The 12,666-nt window shown below is 40.9% G+C and overlaps 1 protein-coding gene across 2 annotated transcripts in view; it reads right to left on the reverse strand.

The window, feature by feature from the left end:
- LOC138622719 (catechol O-methyltransferase-like) overlaps positions 1-10,215 on the reverse strand; it is a 63,394-nt gene extending 53,179 nt beyond the window's left edge. Inside the window, exons 1-5 of one of the 2 annotated variants that reach the window (XM_069701700.1) lie at positions 10,183-10,215; positions 9,040-9,098; positions 8,657-8,921; positions 7,639-7,835; positions 7,182-7,497 (exon numbers count right to left, since the gene is read on the reverse strand). In XM_069701700.1, the coding sequence (XP_069557801.1) occupies positions 7,182-7,497; positions 7,639-7,835; positions 8,657-8,912 (769 nt within the window). In that variant the 5' untranslated portion in view covers positions 8,913-8,921; positions 9,040-9,098; positions 10,183-10,215. Of the gene's footprint in view, positions 1-7,169; positions 7,498-7,638; positions 7,836-8,656; positions 8,922-9,039; positions 9,189-10,182 lie in introns of those variants that run through there. The other variant, XM_069701699.1, reaches the window with a different exon arrangement.
- Positions 10,216-12,666: the final 2,451 nt, after the last annotated feature.

Below are 12,666 nucleotides of genomic sequence, written 5' to 3' on the forward strand. Positions count from 1 at the left end.
AGCATTAGCTTGTGCTTAGCAGATATTAATGCATTTAGCCTGAGCTAAATATGGGTTACCATGGAAATATCTTGATCGTATTTGCAAAATTCAACACTGGTTGTGCATGTTTTCTTACATGCACGTTTATGACCCTTCAAAAAGTAAGTCGTATATTTTGGTGAACCTATAATATTTGTCTATGAAAGTAATAATAATAATAATTATGTACGAAAAGACACAAAATAAAGGCTCATGAAACCCGATTTACACAAGAAAAGATGATAAAACGGGATCTTTGGAGGGAGATAGCGGGTCAAAAGTGTCTGTGGTAAACAACATAAGAAAGCTGGGAACCTGAAGCTTAACTTAAGATGCAGCTCGGCACCGTGTGTAATTTAGCCCCCTTTCCTGACAAGCTATCATGACCCCTGGCTGGCACCTATAGAGGCCTCATCACCTTCGTTGTACAGTTTTAAAACGGAGCGTTTGCTCGTTTGGACGCGGCGCCATTTTTTCCCGCGACGTGCCGGTTTCTGTTCAAGTCACCTCTGACCCATCTGGCCTCAAACGTGATTTCTACACCAGATATAAATGTTTAATTTCTTTACCATTTTATGAACTACTCAACCAAAATATTAATGTCATTAGGAAATGAACATGAAAATGAAATAAAAAAACCTTTTCATTATATACTTTGAATGCGTGTTCGTGGACGTGCGGGTCCTCTAGCTTCCACCAGGGGGTGCTGTAGCAGTGACACGCTGCGAAGGTCACCGTCAAACCAATACTACTGTCATTATGCAGTTGCTGCTTAATTGTGCAATTTTCCAGGTAATTAGCTGGGTGGTTAACACCTGTCAATGTGCACACCAAGCAAATTATCAAGCTGAAACTAAAGATAAAACACTCACTTTTCTCCAATTTTAATGTAAATTCTTTAGAATGCTTACAATTGGTAGCGAATAAGAACACAACATCCAGATTGTTTTTTGATTTTGAAAATCTATTTGCATTTATTTATACATTTTTACAATGCAGACTATAATGAATAACCAGTTAAATAATCTTTGAACAGCACCGCATGCTCTATATTTTGTCCCCAAATGGAGACATACGGTCACCATTTCAGCGAAAATGTCTAAAGACTGCAGTAGTGCTCGTCAAATTTCCCCCTCAGCCCCTCAGCGTGTTCGTGCTTTGCATGTCTTGCTTCCCCTCCACCCCGAAAATAAGATTGTCAAGCGTAGGAGGTCTCTTCAAACCTGGAGCCGAGAAAGTACATTCTGAGAGGCTTCAGCCCTCTTAAGACACCACATGGTGGGAGGTCTATTTTCTCTCAATCTTCCATCTCTCCACAGGGGTGGGGGTGGTGTGTGTGTGTGTGTGTGTGTGTGTGTGTGTGTGTGTGTGTGTGTGTGTGTGTGTGTGTGTGTGTGTGTGTGTGTGTGTGTGTGTGTGTGTGTGTGTGTGTGTGTGTGTGTGTGTGTGTGAATACATGTGTTGTTCTGTGTGTGTGACTACATATGTGTTGTTCTGTGTATGTGTGTAGGTTGAAGTCTGGGTCAAAGGCGGGCGGTGGAGTCTCTTCATATTATCGGATCCCTCCACAGATTAAAAAGAAAAAAGGGAGCGGGAGTGTTTTCATTTTTCAATAGCTGACACTAATCAAAATCATAGGAAATAAAGGAAGAGGTCACACAGACCTCCTGGATCTGATCCCAGCTTATTCATTTATCAAAGTGGTTTCCCCTCACAGAAAGCCATCTTTATGCTACCCAGTTTATCAGTTTAATTAGGCATGTTATAAATCTGGAAAGTCTCTCTTTGCATATTTGCACACTTGGCAACCAGAGATATTTTCCTATTAATAATGTCAGACTGAGAAAAGTGTAAATGAAAGGAGGTGTGGGAGGGACAGGGCAATCAAATAGCAGCATACACTGAATCTTATATCAAGCAAAATGATAAATATAGTATAAATTAAAAAGTCACTGATTGGAAAACTATAACAAACCTTCAGCTTGCCGAACTCTTTTATTAAGAAACAGCGATATCTCTAAAATAAAGAGGTGACAATCTGACAACAAGGCGACATCCTCCCCCAGGAAAGATGACACGTCGGACAAACAAGATTTTCAAGTGACAGCATCATTACACAACTCTGAAATGAAGTGTGTGTGTGTGTGTGTGTGTGTGTGTGTGTGTGTGTGTGTGTGTGTGTGTGTGTGTGTGTGTGTGTGTGTGTGTGTGTGTGTGTGTGTGTGTGTGTGTGTGTGTGCGTGTGAGTGGGGTGGGATCGCAGCCTCTCAAAGTGCACCAAATATAGAAGTCCCTTGGTCTCTGGAGAGCCCATCAAGCGTCTCCGTTCTCCTGCTGCTCTGCCCACTCCAGTTGATGAACCGGGCGCAGAGGGCGAAGCTTTATGCCTTCACCGAGAGCAAACATGGTGTGAATTTAAAAATGAAGCTGCTCTATTGCTTATTGTTATCATTTTCTTAAAAACTCAATAAAATATGAATCTTTTAAAAAAAACTAAAAAAAAATTACGCCGCTGTAAAATAAATGTTTATGGTGCTATCAGACGAGCGGATGTAAAAAAGGAAATGAAGACGCAGAACCGGAATCGAGATGGGAAGGCACTGTGATGAGGTGTGGGATGATGGAAAGATAACCTTTGTTTACAATGGCACAATAAAACTTCTGTGGCTGAATATTATTTTTGAAATGTCATCTTCATTCACTTCTTACTGTCGTTGTTAAAATCCCCGTGTGGCCCACTGCTTGTTTACAATTATGTGACGAGGTCCTCTGGGCTGTTTGTGGGAATCACGACTCTCGGCTGTCTGGAGAAAACATGGAAGTACAAAGTGATGTTGCATCTAAATGCGTCCGCTGACTCGAGGCAGGACTTCAAATGAACGTTGCTCTGTATTGGCTGAACGTGTCGGTCGTTGCTAACACTTTCACTGTAAATATTTTAAGGTCATGACATGTCACCGTCTGGTGCAAAGGCTTTAATTAGTGCAGGTTTAACGAAGTAGTTGGACTCTGGGTTCATAATAAAAGCTTTTTTTTTTTTTTTTTTTTACAACCACATCTCAGTTTGCTCATTTGTCAGCTGAACAGGAGTATTTTTTTTTATCATCTTTTCCTGACCTCATTCTCAAACTATAACCAAGTCCTTTTTGTGTCAAAACCAACGGTTCTCAAGTGGTGGGTCACAAACCAAAACGGGGTCACGGGGTCGTTTTATGTGGGTATCAGATGTGTGCATGAAAAAAAAAGTTGAGGAAAAAAAACCCCCAAAAAACTAACTTTGTTTATGAAATCACCAGAATTTATGACGCTCCGCTTTTATTTTGAAGGACATGTTTCCCATAATGCAGCGTGCGTCCAGTTGCCGTTCTCTGTTGCCTTTTTATATCATTTAGGCTTAGTTGCATTTTTAATTCGTGTTTTTAACTGCATATTTTGGATTACCTCACAGTTTTTCTTGGAAATCAATTTGAATGGCTCCAAAATCTGGATCATGACTTAATGACGGGTCCTGAGACTGGACCAGGTGAGAACTACTAATCTAAAAGATTAGGTCAGAAAATAGTATTTCATTTTTTTCATGAAATTAAAATGAACTGTGATATATATATATACAAGCTGCAGAATATCTCGCATCTGGTCATTTTAATTTGCACATACGTCAAAGGAATCAGGCTAAATTCTGCTTTAAGTGTCACGTAGGATCGTAGCAGCCACACAGCAGCCGGCACAACACAAAAGATGAGCATAACATCCTCCGCATAACTCACAAAAATCACAGCCAGTGAAGGAGCGTCTGTCTCGGTTATGAATTTATCCCAGTGAATAGGCGGCCAGAAGTTCCCAGCAGTGCAACGTGGGTTGTTTTGGTATGAAGGCCGTGCCTTTGTGCGGAGAGCCCGAGGGCAGCAGAGCGTGGCTCTTTTAGGGGTTTGATTTATAATTGAAAGCTGTGTTTACATCCGCTCTTCGGGCCTCCGTCGCACAGAGTGCACTTCATAGCTCGGCGAGGGAGGAACACCGAAAATTGAACCCATTAAAATTGGAGATTTTTTTTCAATTGGTGGGGTGGGGGGTGGGAGGTTAGAGTTGAAAGAAGGGGGCAAATGTTGGGGTGGTCACAGAGCACGGTGTTTACATATGCTTGTACATCAGTGTGTACACTGGCGGTGCTCTAAATGGAGGGAAAGGAAACGTTAAATCACCTCTGGCGTTTTTTTGGCCGGAACGCTCGTCTCGTGGGAAGTTTCGGGGACTATCCGTGCTGAGATCGGAGAAGATGTCCAAATATGTAAATATAAACACAAAAGCTGCACAGAAATGCATAAATACACGTAGCTTTTGTCCACCGAGATGTGACTCGACGAGAAAGAGATACGCGCAAGCCCCTAAAACCCTGTTTTTACGGTCACATCTCTCCTTTTGGTTTTCTTTGTCGTAGAATTCAAACACAACGCTTTAACCGGCTCATAAACGCGCTGTAAATATTTACAAAGCTGGAAAAAGCAGAACCCTTTGTTGCCATCGAGAAACGAGCTCTTTTTTCCTTCCAAAGCACAAATTGCAAACGCCTTACAATGGATGAAAAGATGATTACACGCACCCAGGATGTTGCTATTTTCTTTCCTAAGTGAAACGCTCCAGATTGCTAATTAGCGATAATAATATTCAGTACTTTCGCTTGCACGCAGGCAATCACTTCCTCGGTGTGGGCGTCACCTTTTTTCCTTTTCCAAATGCTACGTCTTAATTTGGAATTAAAGGAGTTTTTTTTTTTTTTTTTTAATTTTGTTATTGTGAAGATAAAAACTTTGTAAAACTAATCACTTTGTTTGTGTTGCTGCAGTTCTCCATATTAGAGGTGGTGTTACCAGATGGAGAGCAAACAATCACAAACAATAACCCTCATGCCCGCGGTCTGTTTTCGTATGGTAATAATTCATATTGAACTGAAATAAGGGTCACCGCTATAAACGCAGACGGCCGGGCAGTCGTCTTGATAAACGAAAAATAAAACTTTATATCGGAGTTTCCTGGAAGTCTAACACCTTTTCCCCTCAAAGTTTAAATCAGGAAAATACAATCACGACTTCCCCCGCTGCGCAAAATAGTGATCAAAGTATCAGATTATAAAGTATTAATGAAAGCCCCCCCCCCCACACACACACACACCCCCCCTCCCCCCATTACCCGTTTTTGCTCTGTGGACACATTGAACGGCTCCGGTCCCTTTCCTGTGTACGGCCCTAAACTTAATAACGCTCGTTTTCTCCCCCTTTTAACTGCTCTAACTTTCGTATAATTTGAGTTATTACAGCATTCATCGTGCCGTTGTGCAACAATTGCGACCTAAACCCACCCCGAGGCTCCCGGAAACATTGCGTTTAATTAAATCGTTATTGCGCAAATATTATTTATTGAAATTGGGCACTAAATTGTCTGTAAAGCATGTAACGGCCTTCCAGCTGTGTTGAAAGCCTCGGCGGCGCCATTAGACGCAGGGAAAGAAAAAAAAAAGTCCACCGATGAAGAACAACGCCGAGAGTCTCTTTGAGATGCTTTCTGGGACGCTGAATCTTAGACGTGATAGCCATTTAGAGCTGAGCATGAGCAGAAAAGAGGGGAGGGGGTGGGAGGGGGGGGAGAGAGATGAATGACTGGGAGCACTTTCCCTGCAAATGTTTTATTTTATACTGACACTGGGGTTTGATGGGAAATATCACAACATGGACAGGAGACAGAGTGTGTGTCTAAACAAGATGAATAAATCAGGAAACAAAAAGGGGGAGGGGGGGTGTTTACATTATAAGTTTCAAGGTTATGTTTCCAGTTTGTATAAACTAAGATTTCCTGGTGTGCAAAGATAACACGGAGGTCCTTAAAATGGGTGGTATTTCCCTTTAAAGGCTTCCACATGTCAGAGCCAGTTCAAGATCTGAGCTAATGTTCTTTTAAAAAAAGCAGAGAGTGCCATCCAGTGGTTCCTCTGTGGTCCAACATCTGGTAAATTTCTTTTGTTTCTTTTGTTGTGAGGTGACGTGATTGCGAGTGAGCACATTTGGGATTTTTCTAACGTTAAAAAAAAAACATTGTTTTGTATCTTGTATGGGCTTAATTGTATGGGGGGGGGGAGGGCTAAACTGCATATGATTCAGTGTGCAGATGAAATAAGCTGAAGTGAAATGTTTAAAATTGAAATATGTCATAATTTCTTATGCTGCCACAAAAAAATGAATCCCACCAAAACCATCTGTCATTTAAAAATGATTGAGAACTGGAGGGTCATTTATAGCATGACTGCTGTTTTACATACAATACTGTAATAAAAAATAATACTTGTTTCGCATCACTCCAGTTCTGAGGCTAATTTCCAGTCGAACAACAGAGCAACTATAAACTCCTGCTGTTGGTTTATAAATCATCTGAATCCTTTGGGGCCACAATACATTTCCAATCTGCTGCTTCCTCATGAACCATCCGGACCCCCCTCAGGGTCGTCTGGGACAGGTCTGCTTTACCGTTGCCAGAGTCAGAACTAAACATGGACAAGCAGCGTTCAGGTTTCATGCTCCGCTTATCTGGAACAAACTCCCAGAAAACCTGCAGGTCTGCTGCAAACTCTCAGCTCCTTTAAATCACGCTTAAAGACTTCTTTTTTTTTTCTGTTTGCTGCTGCCTTTCATGAAACCAACTAGCCTGCGAAAAAATATTTTGATTCCGATTTAATTACCGACTGTTATTTATAAGTGTAGCTGTCATGGAAAAATGTGTCCTTTGTCGTTTTATTTTGGCGGAATCACGTGTGTTTCCTGTTGTGTTTAACAGCCAATCAGAGAAGAGCAGTCTTTATTAATTTTTTTACACTGCAATTTATTTCTGTATTTTAAATTTTAACACTCCACTACTCCTTTTATCCTATTTTATCTTGTTTCTTTTTCATTTTAATGTTTTACGCACCGTTTAAATGTTGTTGTTTTTTAATTTCTTTTTATTTCACTTTGAATTGCCTTGTCGTTGAAATGTACTGTACAAATAACCTTGCGTTGTTTAATTACTAGAAATAAATCTTTACTCAAACTCCATTCATTACCCCATTTATAACACTAACACATTATAAAATACTTAACACAAGTAGTATGTAAAGTCCACACCTTAGCTGTTACCTTCGTTGCGGTAAAAGATCTCCATCATAAACTGCAGCTCAGTCTGGATGCAGTAGCAGTCTGCCCTCCATCTGATGTGATCCAGGATGCCCACGAGGTCGTCAGCGCTCTGGTTCCTCTTGATCAGCAGCACGGAGCAGCCGGAGGGGCAGAGCAGCTCCTCTCTCTCCAAGGCCAGCAGGTCTGGAAGGTACTGCTGGGGATCGTGGTCCATCAGCACCAGATCGAAGGCCTCGCCGCCGGCCCCTCGATCGGGCTCCAGACGTGAGCGCAACGTCGGGATGGCCTCAGCCGAGCTGCACGTCAACACCTGGAACTGAGGAAGATCAGAAATGAGGGGAGAGCGAAAAGAAGGTTTAAAATTTCACAGCTGGATTTCAGTCACCGTTGTCAGTTTTGCTCGTCTTTCATTGGGATGTTTTTTTTTTTTTTTTTTTGAATCCTTCCCCGACTGTACCTGAGAGTGTTTGAAGCCGGCCACCAGGATGATTTCCTCCCCCAGATCTGCTGTGAGCGGATCCAGCTCCACTGTGATCAGCCTGCCAGCAGGGGGCAGCAGACGCAGGAGGCGGACTGAGCTGTAGCCACAGTGGGTCCCCAGCTCCAGCGACCGCAGGGGGCGGACGCGCCTCACCGCCTCATCCAACGCCTCACCTGAGCCCGCAAGAAACACACCTGGCGTTATCCTTCTTCGTCAGCTTACATCAACGGAGTGGAGTTTACATTTTTGGATCATAAACGGTGGCTGTTACGCCACGGATGAGGAATTTAGAGCAGCACGTGATGTTGATTAGTGTCTTAGTTATTCTGAAACTTGCTCATAAATTATGTTACAGCATCATGCAATGACTTAATAAACTAATAAACCCGGGCGATAAACAACAACGCTTCACGATTTTATCTGAGAGATTTGTTGGGCTCAGTGCAGCGAAGTAAAAAAAAAAAAAATTGTTTTCTGTTTTATTTCTCTGCAGTAAGCAGACAAACCATAGATTTATTATAATCAATTAGCCTCATGGGAGGGGCTTACTCCATTTAAAGGGGTCTCCTCAGGATGGAGGAGTCAGTGTGGGCCAAGTTAGAGAAGGTAACAGCTACTTTGTTGAGACACTGTTGACTTGTGCAACCTTTCGGTTTAGAATTTGTTTGTTTGGAAACATTGTTGTTGTTTGTTGGTACCTTTTTCTACTTGTAAATATTATTTTTTTTTTTGCCACCAATCTGCACTTCTGGGAGACGAGCGCAACAAACGTCACCATCACTCCACCTACGACTACGCCACGTTTTGTGCTATCCGAGGTTGAACCCTGACTTTAAAGCTCAGTTCATGAGAATGTTTAGCTTTGCCTTTCTAACGTCCTTTAAGAAAATCTGCAATATATTTCTGAGGTTTATGGAAAAACAAAGTAAGTGGGAGTCAAAAAGATTTGATTCGGTGCTTCTTACTTCATGCACCCGTTCTAACGCTCGCTCACCGATCCGAGGGCCGACGCAGAGAGACCGGTGCGTCTCGGCGTAAAGGTCAAAGGTCGTCAGGACGCTGTCGGCTTTGCCGTGGGTGCAGTTGGAGAAGACGAAGGCGTGGGTGCTCCTGACACAAGCCCTCCCTCGCGCCAACCTCGTTGCCCAGGCCAGAGCTCGACGGCACAGCGAGGCCACCTGCGCGCCGTAACGCCTGGAGACCATGACGATGGCGGGAAGCAGCGGCAGGGAAACGGCGACCAACCACATTTTGAATAACTGCTGGGGGGGGAGAAAAAAAACCCGTTAAGAAGCCTTCAAACGTGTGGATTAAAAGATAGAGAAGCTAAGATCAGTTTGTGGAGGTCAAATAAGTCACTGAAACAATTTTAAATACCCCGTTGGAAAGGTGAATTTGAAAGTTTGCAGTTTTGGCTCTCCTTCTGCATTTTATTTCTGCAAAAAAGAAGCAAATTTTCATTTAATTTCAGCAGATGAATGCCGCCGTCATTTCTCCATGATTGAAAGTGTCTTTGTATGCACGAGTTCAAACTTCACAATTTTAGACTCTTTAGATTTGACTTGGTTTGGACACGTTGCGATTGGTCCATCAATGACTGGACTTCAAAAGGCTCAAACTTGACTTCTACTTCTAAATTCAGATCGCATTAGGAGACATGAAGCTGTGCGTGATTCGTCCCCATAAACAAATGACATCAACGTTAACCTCTGGCACCCCCTGCAGGTACAAGGTGGTCATTAGCTTTGTATGAACTAGTAAGAACTTTCAATTGTTTTAAATCATAACACTGAGAGTGTGCAGGTGTTGCTTTCAATCAACCACTACAGGAAGTGGTTTCCCTGAATTAATCTGCTGTCATGTTGGAATAAAAAAAAAAAAAAAAGCTGCAGATTCTTAACCATCTCCAGGAAGACTGTCAACTGTTTTGGTTTTATATTTAAAATTATTTTACCACAAGAAAATTGATAAATAGCCCTTTAGAAATAAATTTCAAGTCGTAAATAAATCACCCGGTGTTTCTTCTTTTTGGTTCCCCAGTGAGTAAAATTTTAAAAAACTGCATTTCTTCTGTATGTTAGAACATTTCCAAGCTAAATGTAAAATCTCTGAATGTGCATCTTTGTCGAAATTAAACTATCTGTAAGATAGAAATGCACAGTTATCTTTTTTCTTCTTCTTTTTTTTTTTTTTTTTTGAAAAACCCTCCAGGCTTTAATCATATTAATCTTTAATAGAGCCATTAATGTATAGCCTACTGCGTCTCGGAATAAAAATATAAAAAAAAAATTAAAAAAAATAAACTGAATAGGCAATACAGTTTTTTATCACAATATTTCTGACATTATTACATCAATAAACATTGTTAACATTTTGAATATAGAGGCTAAAACTACTATTGTCGCAACTTGTTGAACATGTTGGATAACAAACGAAGAAAAATTTGATTTTTTTAACAAGAAAAGTGAGCCTATTTCTTGACTCCTAAGCAGCAACGTAATAGTAGTGGTGGTAACCTACCTGCCGGACTGTCCGTCCAGGTTTCAGAGTCCTGTCAGACACAGGCGGTGCTGTCGCTCCTGGATGTCAAGAGGACACAGACCCTGTCGGGAACAACAGCACGAAAGAAAACCGCCAAGTTGTATTTTTGGTATCCAGGAAAGAGAAAGCTGGAGAAACCGGAGGGAGGAGCGGCGCGTGAGCACACACCTTCGGGACAAACTGCACGCGCAAGCAGACCTGTCCTGAGAAGCTCCGCCTCCCTCCTTTTCAGCACCTGCCCGATTATTCCACCAGGGGTCAGCAGAGAGACAAGAATATCACCGAGTAAAGTGAGCGTCTGCAGGGTTTTTTGCAAAGTTTGGACTGGCATCATCTATGACTGGGATATATATATATTCTCTGGTGAACTACGAGCCTTCAAGAACACTGAGATCATCTGCTGCTGGTTTATTGGAGGTTTCCCAGCAAACAGCCCAAAGAAAATTTATATCTGTTTTTATGTGAAACACTGCACGTAATTCTCTTTCTGTAAAGCACTTTGAGCTGCATTTCTTGTATGAAATGTGCTATACAAATAAAGTTTATTATTATTATTATTATATCTTGAGGAGCAGAAAGTCTGGTATTCAGTTTCATAAACTAACAGCTATCTAACTAACTCCTATAAACACGTTTTGGGCAGCTGGTGAGGTATCAACTTTTGCTTGCAGTGTTACAAAACTGTTTCCACGGTTCAAAGAGGAGCTCATTCGTGTTTTACTGCTAGATAGCGAGTACTTGTTCATGCTCAGCAGCCACCGCTTCCAGTGCAAACACTGCTGTGACACAACAGGGACTGCACCTTACAATTATTTTCATTATCGATTAATCTGTCGATTGTGTTCTCTATGAGTCAAAGCAAATAAAAGAAAATATTCACATTGAAGATGCTGGAGTTTTTTTTTGTTTTTTTTTAAACATGTTTTGTATTATTTAAAAAGGGGTCAGAACGACTATTCAGTTATCAAAAAATTTGGCAATTCATTTTGTGTCAATAAACGTATGAATGAATCCACTAATCTTTGCAGCTCTATGTACAAAACAGCTTTCACTGTGACTCTGACAGAATAGAGAATTATTATATAACGTCCGAAGGGAATTGCATCTCAAATTTACATTAGGATGAAGAGGAATTTTCTATTTCAATATCTGGCTGCAATAGTTTTTGTAAAAAAAAAAAAAAAAAAAAAAAAAAAAAAAAAATGACAGACTGCAGAGCCTACAGTGAACCACCAGCTGTAAGCAGCTGAACTAAGTTTACCCAATTTTATATTTCAAATCTCTAAGTCACTGAAACCATCATTTATAACAGAATCCAACCAATGAGAGTGTGAGGATAGACTGAATAAAAAAAAAAATCTAACTCTTTCTAAACAGCATAGTTTAAGTTAATGGTAAATTTAATCAACGTATGGAGGTCCGAGTTGACCCTTAGTTTCGGGTGCCTTTGCTCTAAATCAGGGAACTCTCTTCTCTCTCAGTTGCCCCACATAATGAAAGTGGGTGTGAGATCCCCAGCGTGTTGCTGCCCTCATTGGCTGCTGGTGGAAGATTTTATTTTTTTATTTTTTTATTTTTGGGCCATTGAAGCTGATCATACTGCGGTGTGCAAGTCCTGTCAGTCCAGTTGAGTCAAGCCAGAAGAAAATAGCTAGATTTATACCGGAAGTACGTTACCATCAAAATAAGAGCATACAGTGGAAGACAAAAGAGGGCGCTAAAAGTAGGCAATCATCTTTATAAATGATCAATTCTGACATAGTTCTTGTCCATTACGGTCACAGCCATCAATCATGCTTATATTAGGTCAGTTACAGGTCTGTTGAAAACACCCTTCGTCTAATCTATTCGGTTTTAATAAAAATGTGTGATAAAGGAAGTTTTTTTTCCAGCATTATTCCTCACTTTTTTTTTTAGTCTGTTTGTGAAACCGCACAGAAGGATATTCTCGCACTAATAACACTATGAAAACAATTAAATAAAAAAGGGACATTTTTACACATCATACATAATGAGCAATTAATTACGCACTTCCGGTTGGTTTATGCCGCCCAAATAAAGCCACTGTTTACTTCCGGTTGCCATTTGTGTTGAGTTGGAGGAAAGATTGTTTGCAATTAAACTCACTGGAGGTTTTTCATCTCAGCAGCTGCACTAAAGAGTCTCTTGAGAATCTATAAATGTCGAAACCGCGGTAAGAGTTGTGAAAGGCAGAAGGTTTTGTCATCTCTGATGCTAAGTTTGGTGACTGCACTGTATCAAATTATTATTATTATTATATAATAATAATAATAATATATTATATTATTATTATTATATAAAAATGTGGATTACTCGGCTACTTCCGGTAGCACTCTTTTCTGTGACGTTACATCTTGATTGACCCCAATCCTGCAGCGCGTTTCTCCATTTAAAAGCTTTTATTTTATTTTATTTGAATACCTGCACCGGAAGTTCCCGTCG

This window comes from Brachyistius frenatus, unplaced genomic scaffold (assembly GCF_029030835.1).
Source record: "Brachyistius frenatus isolate BFR_SWC_R1_liver_20210118 unplaced genomic scaffold, ASM2903083v1 Contig_38, whole genome shotgun sequence".
Taxonomy (NCBI): domain Eukaryota; kingdom Metazoa; phylum Chordata; class Actinopteri; family Embiotocidae; genus Brachyistius; species Brachyistius frenatus.